At 38.1% G+C, this 22,653-nt stretch overlaps 1 protein-coding gene across 2 annotated transcripts in view; it reads left to right on the plus strand.

Annotated features, from left to right (window-relative positions):
* The window catches only part of LOC136866964 (non-structural maintenance of chromosomes element 1 homolog), a 68,009-nt gene that overhangs the window by 22,690 nt on the left and 22,666 nt on the right, over nt 1–22,653 (plus strand). The window contains exons 2-3 of one of the 2 annotated variants that reach the window (XM_068226977.1): nt 2,117–2,267; nt 20,095–20,290. In XM_068226977.1, coding sequence (XP_068083078.1) covers nt 2,117–2,267; nt 20,095–20,290 — 347 coding nt within the window. The remainder of the gene's footprint in view (nt 1–2,116; nt 2,268–20,094; nt 20,291–22,653) is intronic. The other variant, XM_067144053.2, reaches the window with a different exon arrangement.

The raw sequence follows: 22,653 nt of genomic DNA on the forward strand, positions 1-22,653 counted from the left end.
ATGAGAGGGGTAGTAGCACTTTGTTGCAAGATCTCCCCCTAGCCCCTTACATTATCTATTTCTGTAACATTTTTAGCCTGTCAGAATGAGATTTTCACATAAATAATTAAAATGATATTTTAGAAAAGTGTTCAAGTTATCCGTCCAAGATATCAAGGTCTGACTTATTGAGGGCTGAATGTAGTATCATCTGGTAGTCTTTAAGGCTCACTTTGTGAGTAGTTTGAGTTATACAATGTAGAAAGATGTATGTATGTATGTATGGTGAGTACTCTGCCCAAAGGCTGGTTGGATACTCAACAGCTCTGCCATAAGCTGTCGTAGATGACCTGGGTCTATTATAGAACTATTTAAAATAGTTTTTACTTGAGTCCGCCTTGTCAATATTCCTTATGATAGAAAACTCTTTATTTTACCATACATGTTTCGGGAAAATCATCTCCCATCATCCATTCCCTTCATCCCTTCGAACTGAAATCACAGATGAAGGGAATGGATGACTTTCTCAAAACATGTATGGTAAAATAAATAGTTTTTTTTAATCATTATAAGGTATATTGACAAGGCGGACTCAAGTAAAAACTATTTTAAATAGTTCTTTAATAGATCCAGACAAGTCAATACAGGATCAAACATAATACCTGTTATGGTTGAGTTTATCAACGATGACCTGGGTGTCGCTGAAGGGGCTTACGTGGGAAATGAGGAATGATGTAGTTTCCGGGCTAGAATTTGCTCTTACATGTCGGTCTGCCAAGCCCACTGTAATGCATGCACCAGCTGACCCTATGAGTGACATTTTCACACTGTTCTTTGCATGGACTGGCTTTGTAAGGAATGGTGTTGCTAACATCGTTCATAGCTCAGTAATTTCAAGGATGAGACTGAGACAGACAGACAGTGTTCTAGTCCATAGTGTGCTCTAAACATTAGGTATTGCCAACAAGGGCAGATGTAGAAAGATAGGGACATGAAAAGGAACATATAATTGGTTAAATGCAAACAAGCTAGTGTGGGAAATAACAACAAACATGAAAATACAAAAGTAGCTCAGATGTTAAGAGCACTGGTCTTCTGAACCCAACTTGGCTCAGACTGGTGGTATTTGAAGGTGCTCAAATTGTCAGCCTTGTGCCAGTAGATTTACTGGCATGTAAAAGAACATACATACATACATTATCATTATAGACTGTTATGCCATTCACCGTTCAGTCTGCAAGTCTCTGTGAATTTACTAAATGTCGCCACAGTCCTCTATTTGCAACTAGTGCTGTGGCCTCTTATCCTTAAATTGTTAGAAACTGAGTCTAACCATCGTCTTCTTGGTTTCCCTCTACTTCTCTGACCCTACATAACAGAGTCCATTATTCTCCTAGGTAACCTATCCCGGTGGGACAGAATTCCAGCAGCTTGATGTCTCCAAAAACTGTAAACGTAGTTTGTGGGGTTGTAAAAAAAGTAGCTTTTTTTAATTACAGTATAGTTGTTCAGATGAATAGCTACTCTCCTCTTCTCATACACTGAGCTTCATGATTAGGGTAAGCATCAGTCTTGAAGTTTGTATGAAAATGTGGAGCCTGTTTCCACACTATCCTGTTGTGTGTTCCCATTTTGTTTCTCTATATGTTATGAATTATTTCTTCTTCATATTGCCTCAGCTATTTTAATTTGATGCCATCTGGTTACCTGTTCATTCTGTTTTAATCTAGACCTACTAGATGGCAGAGCAGATCAAACCTCTCTTGGGCATCTCCGGATGAGTCATAATGAATTTTGTTGGGCAAACAACAATTTTCACCAGAACGGTTTTACATACTGACATTGTAGAACACAAAGTGTTGAATGGACTTTTCTTTTTCACCCTTTAAAAATCGGACTGCATCGGGTTTGTTTGAACAGGTGATATTGGGATCTGGAAGTCATCACTCTACCACTAGTCCACAGAGGGTGCTTTATGTTTGTTCAGTTTGTTGTAATGCTAGGTAGGAGTCTTCTCTCTATAGAACTCATTATACTGGTCAAGTTTTGTTGTTTTTCTAGTTTCTGATGCATGTCTAATAAAATCTTTCTTTGATGGAACATGTGTAACAGTTCTGGTTATTTTATATTTTTCCAGCAGGTAATACCGAGGCTGATTTAAAAACTCTAATTGATGATATCAATTTGAAAATTAAGAATCATGGTTTGGAGATTCGTCAAGGTACCTGTGAAGTGACCCTGAAGTCTTACTTCGTGTTAGTTCACACAAAGCAAGATACAATTTCTAAGTAAGTACTTGACATTCTTTGTTTGTATTGCATTTAATTATATTAACCCATTGCCTTGCTGTGACTGAAATTACCATCATTGCTTTGTGTTTCTATAAATACAATGATAGAAATTTCTGTCATGACTCTTTATCGCTTTAAAAAAATAGATTTCCATGTATATGTATTAGTATTTCTTTGAGTTCTCACTGTTTCTAACATATGTTGGTAATTGATTTTCTGCTGTTTTTTAAATCATGGTTATTTATTTATACATTTCATAATCAGTTCATTCATTCCATGACCTCCAGAGTCAAGCAGAAAGTTATGTGACTACCAAGGACAGAAAGTGCTCCTGTTAAACCTCACCATGTACCATGAAAGTTGGAGCAGTAGTGTTGGAGTAGGGTGCAGATTGATGTAGGATCTGCGTCTTTTAGACGTTAAATCTAACGTGTCCACAAGATGCACACGAGATGCTGTCAGTTGCTACAATTATATTTTTAAATCTATTACATGTATTTACAAATTAAACACACACATAACCTTACTCACAGTATCACAAACAAAACACTTCACTCCGAGAACATCATCAAAGCCGTCATTTTAAAACAACTGAATAACACAGCACATAGAGGTTACAACCTTGAACCACAGTTGAAACAGATGACTACTGACTGCCTACATCGGCATGTCAGCCTAACCACAACACGTGTTCATCATTGAAACAACTCTACTAAACAACAACTAACTTTTACCGTCAAAATCATCCCCTTATATATGTGCCTGGCCAGGCCTCTAGAAAGTTACATTACAAAATATATCTTCGTGAAAATTCTAGAGTGCGTAATACACAATTTACAATCGATGCAATATTCTCAATCGTTCTCGTCACCTATTACCATTCTGGAAGTTACAGTGTGTTTCACAATTATGGATTACAGTTTATATATACAGGTGAGAATAAATTATATAAATTACAGGTATTTACATTAACAGAACTGATATGAATGTCTATGTACAACACAAGTTTCATGACATAACCACGCACACAATATGATCATTCGACTACGTAAATAATAATAAATCTAATACTAAATGGATGTACATCACTTCATAGCTATACATGTGTGTTGTGTTTGAGTCATCAGTCCATAGACTGGTTTGATGCAGCGCTCCATGCCACCCTATCCTGTGCTAACCTTTTCATTTCTGCGTAGCTACTGCATCCTACATCTGTTCTAATCTGCTTGTCATATTCATACCTTGGTCTACCCCTACCTTTCTTACCACCTACACTTCCTTCAAAAACCAACTGAACAAGTCCTGGGTGTCTTAAGATGTGTCCTATCATTCTATCTCTTCTTCTCGTCAAATTTAGCCAAATCGATCTCCTCTCGCCAATTTGATTCAGTATCTCTTCATTTGTGATTCGATCTATCCATCTCACCTTCAGTATTCTTGTGTAACACCACATTTCAAAAGCTTCTATTCTCTTTCTGAGCAAGTTATCGTCCATGTTTCACTTCCATACAATGCCACGCTCCACACGAAAGTCTTCAAAAATGTCTTTCTAATTCCTATATCAATGTTGGAAGTGAGCAAATTTCTTTTCTTAAGAAAGCTCTCCCTTGCTTGTGCTAATCTGCATTTTATGTCCTCCTTACTTCTGCCATCGTTAGTTATTTTACTACCCAAGTAACAATATTCATCTACTTCCTTTAAGACTTCATCTCCTAATTTAATATTTCCTGCATCACCTGCCTTCGTTCGACTGCACTCCATTACTTTTGTTTTGGACTTATTTATTTTCATCTTGTACTCCTATACATACAAGCAATAATAATAATAATAATAATAATAATAATAATAATAATCATCATCACAAACGTAAAATAATAATTGTAATAATAATAATTCGAGCTCGATATCTGCATTAGTACCCATGGGTGAGAGAATATTGTATACCTGTTCATTGCACTTGTCAGTATCCCCCCTATAACTTGAAACAATTTCCACATTTTGTCACACTCGTCGACTTTGCCTTGGACGTAGATTGTATCTTCTTTCTTCCTCGATGTAGCTGGATGTGCTTTCCTCCTCTTGACCAGCATGTGCTGTGTCGGGGGTTGGGATTGCCTCGCTGCCAGCCTCTTCCTCGATGATAGTAATGTGTTTTCCTCATGATGACCAGATGATGCTGTGTCATTGGTTGCCTCTCCTCCAGACTTACTCTGTATGTGCAGTGGTTGGGTGACTCGCCGCAACTCCTATGCATGGACCATGACAGGAGGGTTGGTTTTCAGTAAGTAGACCCCATGACCCAGCCGTTTATCCACCTCAATAGGACCAACCCATTTAGGTGCGAGAACTGCGTGAAATCCTCCAATCTTATTACTGACTGGGTGGTTAGGTCACTTGTTGGCCTGGTAGGAAGATCTGCGTCTCTTCAATATCTAGAGCCTTGACCTGGGTAAGGGATCTCTTCTCAGCCAAAGCTTGCTTCTCCTTGATGTTCTGTTGCTGCCACTCTGCCAGGGAAATAGCTTCATCATCTTGACCCAAAGTGGATGGTGGACGAATCTCCCAATCCCCAGTGCCATACAGCTGTTGACCAAGGAACAGCTCTGCTGGGGAATAGCTAGTGACACGGTTGATGTGTCGTTGCAGGGCAAAGTGTGACTGCGGTATTTGACGGTCCCACAGTTGATGTTCTTTGTCTATCAGGTGGACTCTTACATCCTTTACAGCTTCTGGTTCCGTCGTTCCGTTGGATTTTCCCATGGGTTGTAGATAGGGGTGGTCCAGTGCTCCACATCCCATTCCGTCATTTGCTGCCACTTCCTGATCTATATTGCTGAAACTATGTTTTGAGTCATGAATGTGTTGGCCTATTGCCGAGAACCTGTTGTACTTGATGGCATTGACGTGCTCCTGATATCTAATTTTAAAACTTCTTCCGGTCTGCCCATGCCTACACACGCTCAGTCCACATCTCCGCTTCACATAACAAACAACAAGCATGCTGAACAAGATGAGTCCCATATTCCCAATACGGCCACGAATTTGTCTTGTCCCATTTTAAGTAATTTATTCATCTAATCAGTTTTCTTTCTTCTTTTTAGGCTTCACTATCCACATTGAATTGAGACAATTTTAGTCCAACTAAGACCATATTCAATCCACCACTTATTATATGCTGGTTATAAATAAATAATTATAAGAAGAACTTGTTAATAATACAGACTGTTGGACGTTGACATATATCTCTACCGATATCAACAGAGGAGTGAACTTTAATCTTGCTTCAACATTTCAATATGTACATCAAGATTTTAAATTCGCATATTATCAACCCAACATTGAACGTGTAACATCATCAACAGTTTCACAACCACAAGAGACTATTACGCCTGTAATGCCTTGCGAAACACCACCATATATTTGACGTACCTTTATTTTTAAGTGTGAAATTGTTATATGTATTTTGTATCATATTGTACGTATATTGTTAATGGTAATATAATATGTTACTCGCCCAGTTTGCAATTTTAGGCTGAAGATGACACTCTTACGTCTCGAAACTGGTACTACGAATAAATAGCATGTTGAAAACTAATATCTTACACAATATATATTTAGTATTGAACAGGAGGAACCTTCATTCAATTTTAACGGTGTAATCTCAGTTCAACTTTTATCTCAATGTTTGCAAAAGGCCTAGTTCAATTCTGAGTTTTTCAGGTTACAACTATTGAATTTTAGCTCCTGATCTAATTCCCAATTCTAATTCTGTTTTAAAGTCTAAATTCTAATTAAATTTTATTTTATTAATTATCTGATGTTGGCCTTGTTCCTCTCATTGCGCTTTTCCGTCATTATTATTTATTGTGCTTCTTCTTCTTCTTCTACCACTTGTATGCTTAAGCTATATATTAACTATCTCTATAAATATATTATCTCAGCACCGTACGTACATACGATGACAGCTGGGTAACAGCCTGCAGGCAGACGCCAGCGACTGCGGCTTAGGAGCAGTGTTATTCCGGGAGAGATGTGACGGCGGAAGGAACATCATAGAGTATGACAGCAGGAAACTATCTCCCACCGAACAACACTACTGCACTGCCGAGAAGGAAGCCTTAGCTGTGGTGTGGCCCATGGGCAAATGCAGAGGCTACTTGGAGGGAAGGAAGTTCCAGCTCTACACTGATAACGCCGTTCTCAAATGGTTGAACTCGGTCTCTGGCTCAAAATCTAAATTGATGTGCTGGGCCCTGTTAATCTCAGAATTTGATTTCGATGTGTGTCATGTCCCAGGACCAACGAACATAGGAGCAGACAGCTTATCTAGGCACTCGGGGATGGAACCTGAAGCGGGGAGCACTGTTGTCGAGAGGGAGTTCCCACACAAACTCGAGAGTGAGCCTAAGGAACCTGTCCCGATAACTATGAAGAAGGAACTTGATCCGGGAGTGATCAAACAGTGGCAGGAACAAGACAAGCCCTGCAGGACCATTAAGAGTTAAAAGCTTAATTTCGTGAAGTTTAGATATAAGACTAGAATGGCTGTTGAGTGTGTTCTTATACATTTAACATTTGTTTTTAACCTTTCTGGTAGAGTTTATGTCTGTGGAAAAGGTCCTTCTCACTTAATAGCACCTTAAAAACAATATTAACTAAACAACATTAAAACTATAACACTTATTAAAACATACTTAGTGCATCTTAAAAACTGGACTTGGGATTACGTAAAACTGGACATTTTAAAATATATAATCTTCAATAAAGTTGCTGAATGCACAACTGTTTTTTTGTTGTTGTAGTCTTATTGCAAGCTGTAGGGAAAAGGGAACATCTCAAGGTGTACAATATAATTATTAAATTAATGTAGTAATGGTCCACCTTTCAATACTATAATATGTAATATTCTAAATTACATTAATTAATTAGGGACTAGTTCAGCCCCAATGTAGAACATCTAATAACCAAACAAATGTACATGCACCCAATTGACATAAAACAAATGAAACAAATATATACAAATTGACATTAAAAAATTGGGATGAAATTATGATTAAATTTGAAAATAAACTAGGTTCTAACTTCTTGAGTATGCTCATCATTGAGATATTTCTAGTATTAATTTATGTACACAGAACATCTAATCATTAATAATTCAATAGTAAATGGGAACTGGTAAAAGTTGATCCCGTAGCTCATCACCAAATCTATTTGAGTGGTGTTAGTCAAATGCAAGCCATTGGACACTGCTGTAAATAACCATTAGCTGACGGAGAACTGTTAGATGTTTCATCATCAGTCAAGGTAATAAAATGAGATGCTCTCGTGGTGCTTGTTAAATCCTGCTGAAATGTTTTTGGACATTGTCCGGATGGCACATGAAGATGTGGTTAACATAGATACATTGTGTCTGGTATAAAATTTGCAATTCATTGCGGTGCCCATGAAGTTAACCTGAATAAATTAGATAAAATTAAATTAATGAATTGAATGAGAGAATGTGTTAGATGATCTCAAGATGTGTTGTGAACGAATGCAGACCTGGCATACCAATATATAAGAATCTCAGTAGATGTATGGTGTTTAGATATTATAAAAGTCTGGAAAAAGGGGAAATAAAAGAACTGTAGAAAACTGGAAATCATACTAGTGGCATTTTATTATGGGGAAAGAAACTGGACTCACCCCTCTCTTCCTCCACACAGCTGACTACCTTAAGTAACTTCACCCGCTGCTATTCTTCTCGTATAATATTGGTAGTTTCCACTGGCGGCAGAACCTAGCTGATAGGAGAACGAGAAGAAATCTTGCTAGTGAGAGGGACAATAGGGAGGGAAGATTTGCTTATTGGCTGTAGGCTTAATATATTAATCCTAATACATCTATGACATGGGGTATTCGATCGTATAATGGATTTTTATTATCCAGCACATCGTTTAAATTATTGTTCTTATTAACACATTGGAGACGCCGCTCGTAGAAACTACGGGCATGCTAATTCATTGCTGCTGACGGAGCTCGGAGAATCTACGGGCACGATTGCACTGTAGCTAAAAAATTGTATTTGCCGTTTCAGAGAGCTGTGACTTCAATAAGATACTGTCGAATGCTTCTATAAGCATAAAATATAATAGTTATGAGCATAAGTTGAGAGCTCTTCCTTCAAGGCATTGATAACACAGCCACGTTCCTACATAACCTAAGGCTGTGTCATCGTTGACTCTCAGCTGTGAAATGGGTGGGAAAGTATGTACGGTACATGCGGTCAGGAAGAGTGTGTGTTCGAGAGGCAGGCTTGTTTGCGTAATTCTTGTGAATATTTAGCATGTCTAATTGAAGTGTACCAAATTTCGACAACGAATCCATAATGGATGATCTTATGGAAGACACGATTTCTGGAAATGAGGATAACAATTACACACTAAGTAAACATGATGATTCTGGTGCTTCAGGTTAGTAAATGTAGAAAATGAGCTAATTTCAAATTGGTGTGAAGTGTAACGTAGTTTTTCATCGCTTCCTTGAAGTGGGTTCTGCAATACTATTTTATACTGCTTCCTAAAAATTGTGGGTGTTTCCCGTGTACCTGCAACAACTCGATGCAACACCGTCGTCAATCAACGAACAGTGGGAATGCAAATTTCTTGTTGTAAACAAGAATACCGGTGTCAATTGACTAATTAGGTTAGAATCTGCATTAGTGTGTTTCAGTAGATGTGCCCACAAAGTCAAATTTCGAAATATTAACCGAACTGGCATCCATAGCTGCGTCAGATTTTTTTTCATTTGTAAAACACGTTATTTTCATAAATTTATATTTTAAAATTGCTGCACTATTATGATAATTAAAACTAATTTTTGTGTAGAAGAAAGTGTGATCTTGCTATGCATTCCAAAAGTTGTTATAGTCATGACTTACCGTAGCATTGAAAAATTTTCACAAACCATAAAAAATCCTGCGATTTCTGGAGAATAGCACATTCAAATATGGCCGTCTCCAATGTGTTAAAGAACTGATCTATTCCAATGTATATGTTTTGGTATACATTCATTAAACTACCCTTATTAATTTTCTTATGTTTGGCATCTCACAGCTCTACGCCCCTACCTGCACGGCCAACTCACTTGGTTACATAGCTCAAAAGTAATAAGGCTCTTCGGCCAGATGGAATCGCTTCTGAATTCTTCAAGGAAAGGAGTCCAACCCTTGCTGAGCATACACATATGCTTATCATGAAAATACAAACTGAAATATTGGTTCCTGCAGATGTCAGTGATGCATTAATAGTGACTTTATGACTCTATTTAAAAAAAAGGGCGGAGAGCTCAATATGCCACAACCGTTGTTGAAGTTGAATTTAAAGTTTGACTGTTGAAATATGTCTAAAACGAGAAAGTGAGAAAAATTTAAGTAACAAGGGTTGTATTTTAATAGAGAAAACCTTGTGAGAATATATGTTGGTGAGGTGTATAAGGATACATGAAATTATTTACTTCATAGTCGGTTGTATTATTTTTTGCGTCCTCTCTTACACCGTGTCATCAGCTGATGAGTTTGTATGTGTATGAGGAGCTTGTGGTAGGTGAGGGGAAGCATATTTGATGTTTTTCTGGATCCTTTTTGATGGCTTTCCTAGATAAATCCAATTTGGTAGCCTCTTCTAACAATATATTGATATTGTGGCGACGTTTAGTAAATTCTCAGAGGCTTGAAGACTGAATGCTGAAAGGCATAACAGGCTATAATGATTATGTATGTATGTATCTATTTTGTTAATATTCTGGCTAGGGTTTTGCTTCTGATCTACGAGGATGGTTTGAAAAGTTCTCGGAATCACCGCTAGATGTCAGTGCTAGAGCAACGCGGTTCCCGCGCAATAATCACACATCCTTTGTGAGTGAACACGTGGCACGTCAGTGCTCTAGCTGCAGGAGTGTGGTAGTGATGACTCTTTGTTGTTGTTCCCGCGTAGTGATTTGTGACAGTGGAACAAACTGAGATTTGAGCAGTGATTAAGTACTTTGTAAAGAAAGGTATGAAAGCAAAGGAAATTCATGCCGACTTTCAGAACACACAGGGGACTCTGCTCCTTCATTTTCAACTGTTGCCTAGTGGACCAGCGAGTTTAAATTTGGTCGGGAGAGCTTGGATGATGATCCACGTATTGGACGGCCAAAAAGTGTTACGACCCCAGAATTTATCGCAGAAGTGCATAAAATGGACATGGAGGATCGTCGACTGAAAGTGCGGGAGATTGCTGAAGCTGTAATGATGTCTTCTGAACGGGTATATTATATTTTAACCGAAGAATTGGGTATGAAAAAATTATCCGCAAGATGGGCTCTTGACATTGGACAATAAACGCACCCGATTGGAAATGTCTGAACAAAGTCTGGCCCGCTTTCAGTGCAACCAACAAGATTTTTTGCGCCGGTTGTGACTACAGATAGAACTTGGGTCCACTACTATACCCTGGAGACAAAACAGCAGTCAAAGCAGTGGAAAGATGCTAATTCACCACCAGCAAAGATAGCAAAGGCAGTGCGTTCGGCCGGAAAGGTCATGGCCTCAGTTTTGTGGGATGCAAAAGGCATTCTGCTGATAGATTATCTTCCTACTAGCCAAACAATTTTGGGGCAATACTATGCAAACCTCCTAGACCAACTATAGGAAAAGATACGCGAAACATTGCCTGGTTTGGCAAGGAAAAAAGTCATCTTTCATCAGGGTAACGCTCCGCCGCACACAAGTGTTATTGCCATGGCAAAACTTCATGAACTGGGGTACGAATTGTTGCCACATACACCTTATTCACCTGATTTGGCACCATCAGACTTTCATCTATTCCCCAAGCTGAAAAGTTTCCTCGGTGGACGGAGATTTTCTACAAGGAAAGAACTGACAGCCGAATTGGAGAGGTATTTTACAGGCCTGGAGGAATCTCATTTTTGAGATGGGATCAAGGCATTGGAACATCGCTGGACCAAATGCATTAGTCTACAGGGAGACCATGTTGAAAAATAAAAGCAGTTCCACCGAGGTAAGATACTTAATTCTAGTACATTCCGAGAACTTCTCAAAGCACCTACGTATCTCAATATAAATATTTTTCAGAATATTCATTTCCTTTATTTAACGTTCGTAAAATGGTTAAGTTTTTTTCTGTTGTCGTAAAATTGTGTTTATATTCAGTCATATGTAGACTCATGGCAGAGTATTTCCTATATTTCTCGGCATTAACATGTTCCTGGTATCTTATTGAGAAATTCCGTCCTGTTTGCCCATTGTAAGCATTGGCACAATTTGTACACAAGTTTATATATCCCTGAATTTGAATATCTATTATTTGTAATGCTTTGGTAATTGAAAATTAAACATTGATTATTGTTATTGGTGCGAAAGTCTGTATTGAAATTAAGTCTCTTGAAAATATAGGTAATCTGGTAAATGTTTCCATTATTATAGGTGAAGGTGACAAAGATTTTCTTCTTATGCTCTTTTTTCAGCTGCGTTTGAGGTTTACTCTTTATTTAATTTATTAATCTATGTAGTATTTTGTGTATCCGTTCCTTATCACAATTTTGTAAATGAGATTAATTTCTTTTTGGAAATTTTTTTTGGACAAGGGGATGTTAAAGGCTCTATTTAACATGCCAATTGCTGAAACTGAGAAGTGAAATGAAAACCTACAACTACAACCTGTTTTCTAGTCAGTGACCAGGTCAAGAATGGAATGCGTCGAGGATAGGAATTGTGCCGGCTGCCGAAGCCTGTCGCACTCCTCTGGGGCAATGATTAAACTTACAAATGAAATGATAGTGGAGTGTGTTGCTGGAATGAAAGATGGCATGGAAAACTGGAGTACCTGGAGAAAAACCTATCTCACATGAAGTGGCCGGGATTTGGACCACAGAACCCTGCGGTGAGATGCTGACGCGCTGCCGCCTGAGCCATGGAGGCTTTTGAACCTGATAATTATTAAACTTAAAAGAACAACATAGTCTGCATGGTCTTGGTGAATGCTGGAGAGTAGTGTGGCTAGGGTAGTTGCTGTGGGTAACCTTATCAACTTAAGTTCATGAAGAATCGTAACGCATCAGAAAAAACATTGCACAATTCTAATGCTATCCATCGAGAAAAACTTATTTCTGTTACAGTGATTTAAAACTCTACTAAATACAAATTCAAACAAATACAGTATTATGAAAGTTATAGCTGAAAAATATTTTAACCCAGTCCTGTCTAGAGACATAACCAATAGGTATATTGGGAAGACTGTTATATTGCATAGGAGAAATAATGTACGCCAAACCACAAGGGTGCCTTTGCAAACTGTCACGTGTTTGCCAGTCTATTTGCGTTTAAAAGTATTTTTCCAAAGTCATATTCAATATTGGCATAAAAGTTGCATTTTAACATTATTTTGCAATTCAGAAAATGTACTTTTGGGATAAAATAGTTCTAATCATGAGCTTAATATGTAAAGAAAGGTTGAAAATAAAAAAGTTTGTGTCTCACAAATTTTACAAATCTCTACCAGTTGGGCTTCTTTGTTGGTCTGTTAGGCCATCTGCCCAGAACACTTTTGGATCCTCAGCACCATCAGGGGTTATGCGGTTATAAGGAAACCACAAAAAACAATGACACACGAAAATGAGGAGTGAAGTAATTTTCAAATAAGTATCTTATTGACATTTTTGGCCAAATTGGACCACTTGAGTCTTCCATGTACACTTTTTCTTTGAAGGTTGCACTGTTCGATTCTTATCTGCTCAGTTCTTCTTAATTTGTTTGATTGCAGTGTTCTTAATTCAACTCAAATCACTTTTTCAATTTTTGATTGTTAAGAAGGTGGTAATTTTATTCTTGATCTCTGCATCTGTAATTTAGAGTCTGACTGTTTTGAGACCCTCTTGAATTTCTTTGATCCAATGCATTCTGGTCTTCTTTCCCAGATTTCTCATCACTAGTTGTCATAAAATCCTGTTTTCTGGTAATCGTAAGATGTGAAAGAACGAAAGAAAGAAAGAGATTTTCTTCTTCATCATGCTGGTAACTGGGTCAATCTCTCGATAGACAGTTTCATTGGGGAAGATTCTCCAGACTCCTTCAACCTGGTACTTTTTATTTATGCAAGTTCTGATAATTCTTCTTTCAGTTATAAGTATTTTATGATAAATAATAGTTATACAAAATTAAAAGCTTCAGACAGAATACTCTATTCTTATAACCAAAAGCTCCAGAAAATAATGTTATACATGGAAAAATGTTTAATCTTAAGAGTAATACTATACAGTACTGGTAAGATTCGAATTGGTGATATATTTTGAATAACATGTTTTATATGTTTGCTATAGTATTGTCACCATTTTATATTTTGTACTAGCAGATGTATCCATGCTTCGTTTCATTATTCTATAATGAACTCTTATTTCTATGTCAATTACTGTACATGCAGTGAATAAGATTGTATTAAATTACATGTCTCTTTGTGTTATATGAGAAACAGCATGGGGAGGTTCCCATACGTTGTTTTCAGTGTAAAGTGCGAGTTGCATAATTGTGATGATAATGGCAGGCCCCCATTTCACTGCCATTCACAATTGAATTTGGGAGTTTCTACTATAATGGCAGGCTCACTTGCCTGCTGCCATTCACAGTCGAGTAGGGGAGTTTTCGTTATAATGGCACGCCCCCTTGCCTACTGCCAATCACAATCATTTTGGGGAGTATTGGTTACAATGGTATTTGTGCTTTCCTACTTCCAGACCATACCAGTTGAGGAGTTTCATTTTAATGGCAGGCACCTTCACTACTGCCAGTCAAAATTGAGTAGTCCTGTTATCATTATAATGACAGGCTCCTTTTCCTAATGCCAGTCACAACCGGATTTGGGGAGTTTTGATTATAATGACAGGGCTCCATGTTTACTGCCATTCACAATCGAGTTGGGGTGCTTTCATCATAACAACGGGCCCTCTTGCATACTACAACTTACAGTCAAATTGGGGTGTCTTCTTTATAATGAGAAGCTCACTTTCCTATTGCCATTCTTGGAGAGTGCTCATTGGAACGGCAGGTAATCTTTCTTACTGCTAGTCAACTTGAGTTGGGGAGTTTCGATTATAATAGCAGGCCACTTTGCCTAATGCCAGTCACATTCTATTTGGGAATTTTGTTTATAATGGTGGGCACACTTGCCTACTGCTAGACACAATCGGTTAGGGAAGTTCTGACCAAAATGCATCCTCCCTTGCCTTCAGCCAGTCAAATTGAGAAGGTACAATGGTAGGCTCTCCTTACTAATGCCAGTGAGAGTGGAGTTGGAGAAGGCCCACTTTCCTACTACCACTCAAGAGTCTATGTTTGGAGTGTTGATCACAATTGCAGACACATCTTCTGACAGTCTCTATTGATTTGGGGAGTTTTAATTATAATGGCTTGCATCCGGGAGATAGTAGGTTCGAATCCCACTGTCGGCAGCCCTGAAAATGGTTTTCCGTGGTTTCCCATTTTCACACCAGGCAAATGCTGGGGCTGTACCTTAATTAAGGCCACGGCCGCTTCCTTCCAATTCCTAGGCCTTTCCCATCCCATCGTCAGCATAAGACCTATCTGTGTCGGTGCGACGTAAAGCCCCTAGCAAAAAAAAAATTATAATGGCAGCCCCACTCCCTTCTAGATCACTAAAAATCGACTTCAGTTTATATACATAGATCGATATATAAAGTACTGTACATGCGCATTTCGAGTTGCAGACCTCCATTTTCAGATAAACTGCTGCTAAACAGTACATCATATCAACCAACAGATTGCACCATAAGATGCCTCTTTTAGTGATCTACATAGTTGGTCCTATGACATTTTCTCATATCTCCTCTATTTATGCATTAGGTTGAGTTAGAAGCTTTGAATAGGTCGAAATTTGGGTACGGTGTTCACATTTTGCTTTATTTTTCTGATATTGATGATACATCTAGAAACATAAAATTTGGCTCGCATGTAGCCACTGGGTGTGCAAATATTCGTGCCGAATTTGAAGATCCTATCTTCCATATAAGTGTGTAAAACTACAGAATATATGTGTATAAAGTACAAGACTTGCATACAGTCGAGAAATACAGCTCTATCTAATGTATAAGGATAGAGATATGACAAAATGTCATAGAACCAAAGTTGTAGATCACTCCAAATTGAACCACGGTTGTGTTATCTGTTTTGTTATACGATAGTTTTCAGGGGTAAAAAGTTAAACATTTGAAAATCTTGTAATTTTGCATCGGTTACATGCTAAAAGCTATAATTTTGCCAAATTGTGCCGCTGTCTTGATTTGGTGGGCTTAAATTGGGCCTTTCAGAAAATTTTATGCCCATGGATTCATCGCTTTGGAAAAACTTACCCCACTGGATGAAAGAAATTGCATAATTATGCTGAGACCTAAATTTCAAAACCCCACCAGTCTGGCCCACTCAGGGACTTTTTGGAATTTTCGAGAGATCATGAGGTCATGAGCTACTCTGGCAGAGAGTTTTAAGTTTCTAAGATACCTCGAAGTGCCTCATTAATTCATATCTATTTTCATTTTTTTTATCTTTATAGATCACTTCAAATAGACTTCCACTTATGTATACACACTCGGAGTCAACTCAAGTCCTAAGTGGTCCCTTTGATGTTATATATTGTACTGGTTACGACCTGTACATGCCGTATTTTTTGTTGATTAATTGTATTCAATCATTACGCAAGACGTTCAGAGCTAACTTGGTTTGTTTATGTTTGAAAGAGCGAGCAGGCTAGCCGCCGACAGCTGTGTGTGTGACGTAGCTGAATGGACAAGATAGACTTCCCGTCTGAAACCACGTTTAGCCTGCATGGCCTGGTATGTTCTGGATATGAACGTCACGCCTTTGCGAACATTCTATTGAAAAAAATTCATAACTTCTCTAATAATAATCGCAGCGACTTGCGCGATGCGTCATTTTGAAGAGGATAGCATAAACGTCTCAAATTGCGAATCCCAAGGAAATTCGTCAAGGGGTTCGCGAGATAATCCGCTTCAAAGAGATCACGTTATGTGATGACGTAGGAGCCCCAAACCGAATATAAGGAGAGCTCACTTTACCCAGATCAGACAGTCATAGCTGACTGTTCAGCCTTACTCTCCACGCTGCAGTGTTCGTCGAAGTGCTGACAGTGTCTATCTTCGAATATTTAAAGTCTTCATGTGGGACTTAAACTCTGACAGGTGTGTTGAACTTATTTTGCGTGTGTTGGATCTCTGATTATGACAAGTTATGTATTGGACTTAGGTGACAACAGTAAGGTATAACTTATATTCTGTGCGCACGTAGAAACTTCTCGATATAACTTACTTTTGTTCTTGCGGAACTGAGTTCATTACCACGTTGCCTGTGTGAAACTTAATCTCCGAACCAATATTAATTTAAATATGGCACTACCGCGATATACTAGGAAGTGTGATATTTCTTTTTAAATAGCAGTCAGCAGAACTTAATCTCTGAACCCATATCATTAATGTCAGTGTGACACTATTACGTTATACTATTAACCGTGACATTTTTTTCTTTAAATCTCAGTCAGCATAATTTCCTTAATAGACATGAGTATTTATGAAAGTGTTCAAACTTTCCCATGAATGTTACTGCAAATGATTACCATGATAAAAGTATAATCGTGTGCTACGACACCAAGGTTTCACTCCAAACTCAAACTGTGTTCTTTATCCAATTCAAACAAAATTGTGTATTATTTCTTCTGAACAGTGTGTAAATTATTTGTGTGTGACTGACAACAGTGTCTTTGATAAACTCTCGAACAGCCACATATTTTATTTAATGTCAAGTGCGCCTAACAACGAACTGTGCTTTTCATTTCAACCTTATTTCTTCGTCAAAGTGTTCAGTGTTGTTTCATGACTGACAGCAGTGTCTTTGATAAACTCTAAAGCAGTCATACATTTCTTTCAATGTCAAGTGCTACTTTATTTAGTGGAAAATCACCTCGATCTGTGCCGAGTGCTTGAACAATTTTCAGTTTCATTCTATCTATTCATGAACTGTGCTTTATTTTCTTTCAATCTCGATGCTACTCGCATCTACATCTTTATTGAACTTTTAAATTCTATCTACAAGATTAAGAGTGAATTCGACGGCATATCCCAACCATATAAAAAGAAACAGTGCTGTTAAACCAAAGTGTCGGGGGACTGTGTAATTCTGGACGCTCGTACAAGTTATGTGACGACTGATTACCCCGCAACATCGTCGGAGATAGTCCAGAACGTCGAAAGTTCGAGACTCAAACCCATATCAAACCAACCTGGGTGTTCAGGCCTTATCTCAATGTAATATTTGCAACTTCCAGAACGAGTTCCAGCCCCGTTCAGCCTGGTGAACTGGGAACACGGGTCATCAGAAGGCGATGTTGAAGACAGCGACTATCAACAGTAAGGTGATGTGCACTTTGAAAGGCATTTTCTGAATAAAAACTATTATTCAATCTATTTAAAATTTTTCTTGTAGATAGGACCCTGCCTCCTGTACCAAGCCCTAGCTAAAACTACCCAGAATTGCCCTGAGACCTACTTCGTGCTGACTTAAAAATTCATTCATAAAGTCGGGCTATTTTAGTGGTACAATATGTTATATAAAAGCCACTTACATTACCCGGCAGGTTCAGGAGGAGAACAGAGATAGACAAGGGGATAGGTAGGAAGTGCTCACACATGGAAGGATATTTTCCTTGGTTCTTGAGTTGACTTTCGGTGTACCATTTAAGGGGTCACATAGGACTTGAGTTGACACTGGCTACAGATTTAAATTCTTATTATTGTTAATGCTGAATGGTGGATTTATACACAGCAAGCAACCGGGACTGACAGCACAGGAAAAATTAAATTAAATTATTCCTGAAGAACACGAATTGAATGTAGTTCATTTATGATTAAGGAAGCTTTGAGATATCAGTAGCAATGTGACCGGGTTTTGTGGAATGGTCATTTGCTCTCTCTTTGTATTTATGCAATATCTTGTTGGGTGTGACATCCAAAGAAGTCAATGAATTGCCTTAAAGACTTCAAACATTTTGTTTTTACACTATACTTTCATGTTGATTCATTATTGAGATTTTTGGAGCTAATACGAAATACGCTATTGACAATACTGGACACTTACGTGTTCTCCCCTACTAAACTGAGAGACATGTTGACGGTGGCGCCCCTGGTGGCCCGACCTTGAATGTCAGGCGGCAGGATTGAAACTACAAAAGTTGCATGTTAAAATTGATTGATATAATGAAAGTAAATAATGATTTTTGCTTTGTTCTACTACGAAAGTTGAATATTAATACTGATAGAAATAAGGAAACTCAATAATGATTTCGTTTTGTCCGAATCCTTGGCCGAATGATCAGCGTTGAGGCCTTCGGTTCAGAAGATACCGGATTCGATTCCCGGCTGGATTAGGGATTTTAATCGCGTCAAATGAATTCTTCTGGATCGGAGACTGGGTGTTTTTGTTGTTCCAACATGTTTCTCTTCATATTCAGACAACACATGACACTTCCAACCACCACAGAAACATGCAATCGTGATTATTAGACCTCGGAATTTTAGGTGCTTAAAAGATATTTTAGCTACCTAAAATTGACTCTTAAATAGGTTCTAACATTTTTTTAGGCAGCTTCAATTTTACATATTTTAATAGGCATAAAATAAAAACCATGTTTATTTGGCTAAATTGATAATAAGTCATTAGGGGGAAATATACTGTAAAACAAGTTTCACTCATCTCTTTGTTGCAAACATCACAGAACATAATTTTACCATCCAGGGTGAAATGTGGAAACTCCTGTTACCACTTTTTAATTAAATACTTGGAACCTGACACTTTCGGCATAATCCATATGCTATAGTGCACTACTACACTCAGTTTGAGGGCCGTCCCGCTAGGTGCGTTGGCAATCAGTGTCTTGCGATATCTCGCAAAGTGGCGGGTTTTCTCTATGGTATATTTGCTAATGCCAGCTATTTTAGGTAACATGAACCCTGCTCCAAGGGAGAGAGATGGGAAGGGGGTTACAATATGATGCTTTGCACATGCTCCACAAGGGTACACAGTATGTAGGAACCATTTGGCTCAAAGTACGTCACCATTTTGAAAGTGCATTTCTTATTCCTCATGGCACTTCACAGTTGTGTATTATGATGTTTTTCTTGCATGGGAGCAGGAAAATGGGAAGATAGGAGATTTATTTCTGCGTTCCTGCTTTCTAGTATGCCAATTGTTTGTTGTTATGAAAGATGATTTGCCTCAGTAACTTCATCCAAAGCTATTTTAAAGAACTCTTCCGAGAGTGTTTTCCATCAGGTGGTAGCCAACCAGATATGACATTGTGAACCAAATAAATTTTCAGCTGTATGTTGTCCTTGGTTCAAGATATGTGATGCAGGCAGTTTGTACAGAACAACTGACCTTCTTTAAGAGAATATATTAGTGTTTGAATGCTCTGGTATAATTTATAGACCTTGCTATAAATTTACTGAATAATGCCTTTTATGAATTGTGAAACATATTAATTTCTATGCTCACCACTGACACTCTTGCCGATGGCATTTTGTAAACTCGCCTCTATTCTGTATCTATTCTCCTGGGGCATTGAAGAAATCTAGACATCAGTAGCTGTTAAGCATCTATGTGGGCTGTTGCAGAGTCCATTACGTTACCATAAGTTGCATTCTATATCTATATTCTTTTCCAGTCAATCTAAATTTTTGTGGGTAAATAATGTTATGCTCTTTCCAGAACTATGAAATATTACTCTACTACTGAACAAACATTCCTGAAGAAAATACTGGATGAAATCTTCTCTTCAAATGAAGGCTACACAACATCCATTGTTTGCATAAACTTCAATCATCAAGTATCAAAATCCTTTTCTAAGACTGAAGCCAATTCTACTCTAAGGAAACTGGTTGATGACAAGTGGTTAGCTTTAAAGGCAAGTATCCTCCTCCTCCTTACCTGTGGTGTTATATAGAATTCTTGTAATCACCTCGTTAATGAATTATGGAGTTAAAATCATGGGCTCTATATAAGTACAGTATTCTACTTTGCAGATTCAACCTGCTAACATCATGTTAAAGAGAATCTCATGCACATGGCATTGGATAGAGGCCATTAATATTTTAAAGATCTATGGCTCCTAAACAGTTATCCAGCAAACAGATATTTGACTTCAAGGAAGTGGAGAATGGTAGAATATATTGTGTATAACTCGTCATCACCCTTAGCATCACTGCTCTCAAGCCAGTCACAATAGCATTCCACTTCAGGAGACTGTCATGTTTGTATTCAAGTAACAGCTCAATTGAAGGTAGTGAGATGCATTCTATGTTTTGCATTCCGCAAGAGAGTTACTATTTGCAATATTAAATCAAGTTGTGAGTACATTTTGTGATCAATTGTCCACATTTTGAAACTAATGTATCAATTCTCGCTGGCTTTGTAGCATAAAGATGCATCCAAGTAGACCGTGCACTTTTACAGTTGTGTCTGTCGAAGTTTGTTCCCATCTTTCAATTGACGAACAGAACCTTCCATCAACTTAACCCTAGGCAGGCAGAAGCGTTTTATGACTGTAAATGGACAGAAAATATGGCGCATTAACCCCTCACCGTCGCAGCCATTTAAAGAGCTTCCTACCCTGCGGCCTGATGAGATTTCAACTACGCGCGACTGAACTACATTGATTCACTTCAAGCGTTATTACAAGTATAAGAGTAGCTTGATATTCACGAAATTTGGAATTCCTTATGACAGAACTATGTACATGCAGATAATTACATAATTGTTTCACATTTCCTTAGTAATTTAGTTTCATGTGATAGAGTTCGAAGCACTCTTCGAGATATAGACCCAAGTCACGCTCCTGGCAGCAGTACACCGACGTCTTCCTTTCACCGTGTTTGGAACATACGATACAACGTCTCTCAGGTTTGGATTTCTCACTCTTGGGTGCTAATTTCCTGATAAAATGTCTTTTCTGCAACCTTGGAACTGAATAATCTGATGCGCGCCGGCCTTGAATATTTCGTTCCCCGCCTGAGCGAGCGTATTTTGTAAACAAACCTTCCATCAGCTGAACCCGATAAGATAACTGCTCAATGTTTGTCGCTGTGATTAGTCTGAATATCGCTGTTGAAAACTTCCCTTTGATCTGTATAATTATCCATAGCCTCCCACACGAAATTTCCAATTACTGGTTCCTCCTTATAGTCACTCTCATCATTTACCACTGCATCCGTCACAGCCACGTCATCTGTTTCATTATCACTGCTGGTAATACTGTCACTACTACTTCCGACTAAGCTTTCATCTGAATTATACAATATTTCAAGCACGTTACTGTCAGTCAAACCACGGCTGAGCGTGGCACGTCACACGGACTGATGAAGCTGCAGCGAGACCGAAAACAGCAGGATGAAACTGAATGAGGGGAATAACATTTATGATGAAAAAACCAACTCTATACATATTTCAGATAAAAGCTCGAGACATCGTCTTTCAAATGAGATTTATACCATGAACAACTGGTTCTCGTATCATACGACAGAAAGCAGCACTAACTCATGTCTACGCGGAGCGCTTGTGGAGAGTTTCGAAAATGTTACAAGCTTAGAAATAAAGACAAATATAATAAATAAACCGCACTATTAATGTAAAATTAGAGCAAAGAACATCACGCGAAAAGACAAACTTCTCAGAATATCACTTCTTTATTTTATTCTGTGGGAAAGAATGAAGCAAACAGACTTTAAAAAAGCAGAGATTAGTGCTCAGACTTACTTGACAAGTACTTATCCTTGCAAAAACAACTACATTTTAACGATTATCAATTCTTATTTACAACACAGATAAACCAGAAAAAATGTCTTCTTGGGAACAAAACAATTTGCATATCCATAACTCGAAAACTCTTCGCGCTATAGCAAAACCATGTATGGGTCTATACCACGTATAGAGGTCGGCGCTGAGGGGTCAAACTCATCCAGAATTATCGAACACTAGGTATAAATAAGCATATGTACATAATATTAATTACCTACCTTGAATATTGGAGAGTTATCCCATTGCAGAGGTGCGTAGGATATTATTGATTTTCTTTTGCGGCAGCATGTTAGCGAGTAATAGGCATAAGAGTCATTCCACAAATAAGTTGTGCCAGTCAAAGCCCTTGTACCAGATAGTGTTAGAGATGACCAGTCTTTGATTCTACGTTTCTAGTGGAGGTGTTGCCTATTGTTTTCATTGTTTCCCTGAAATACTGTCTCCTGGTGAATTATGTAAAATTTTTGGTATCAA

Source organism: Anabrus simplex, chromosome 3 (genome assembly GCF_040414725.1).
Source record: "Anabrus simplex isolate iqAnaSimp1 chromosome 3, ASM4041472v1, whole genome shotgun sequence".
Taxonomy (NCBI): domain Eukaryota; kingdom Metazoa; phylum Arthropoda; class Insecta; order Orthoptera; family Tettigoniidae; genus Anabrus; species Anabrus simplex.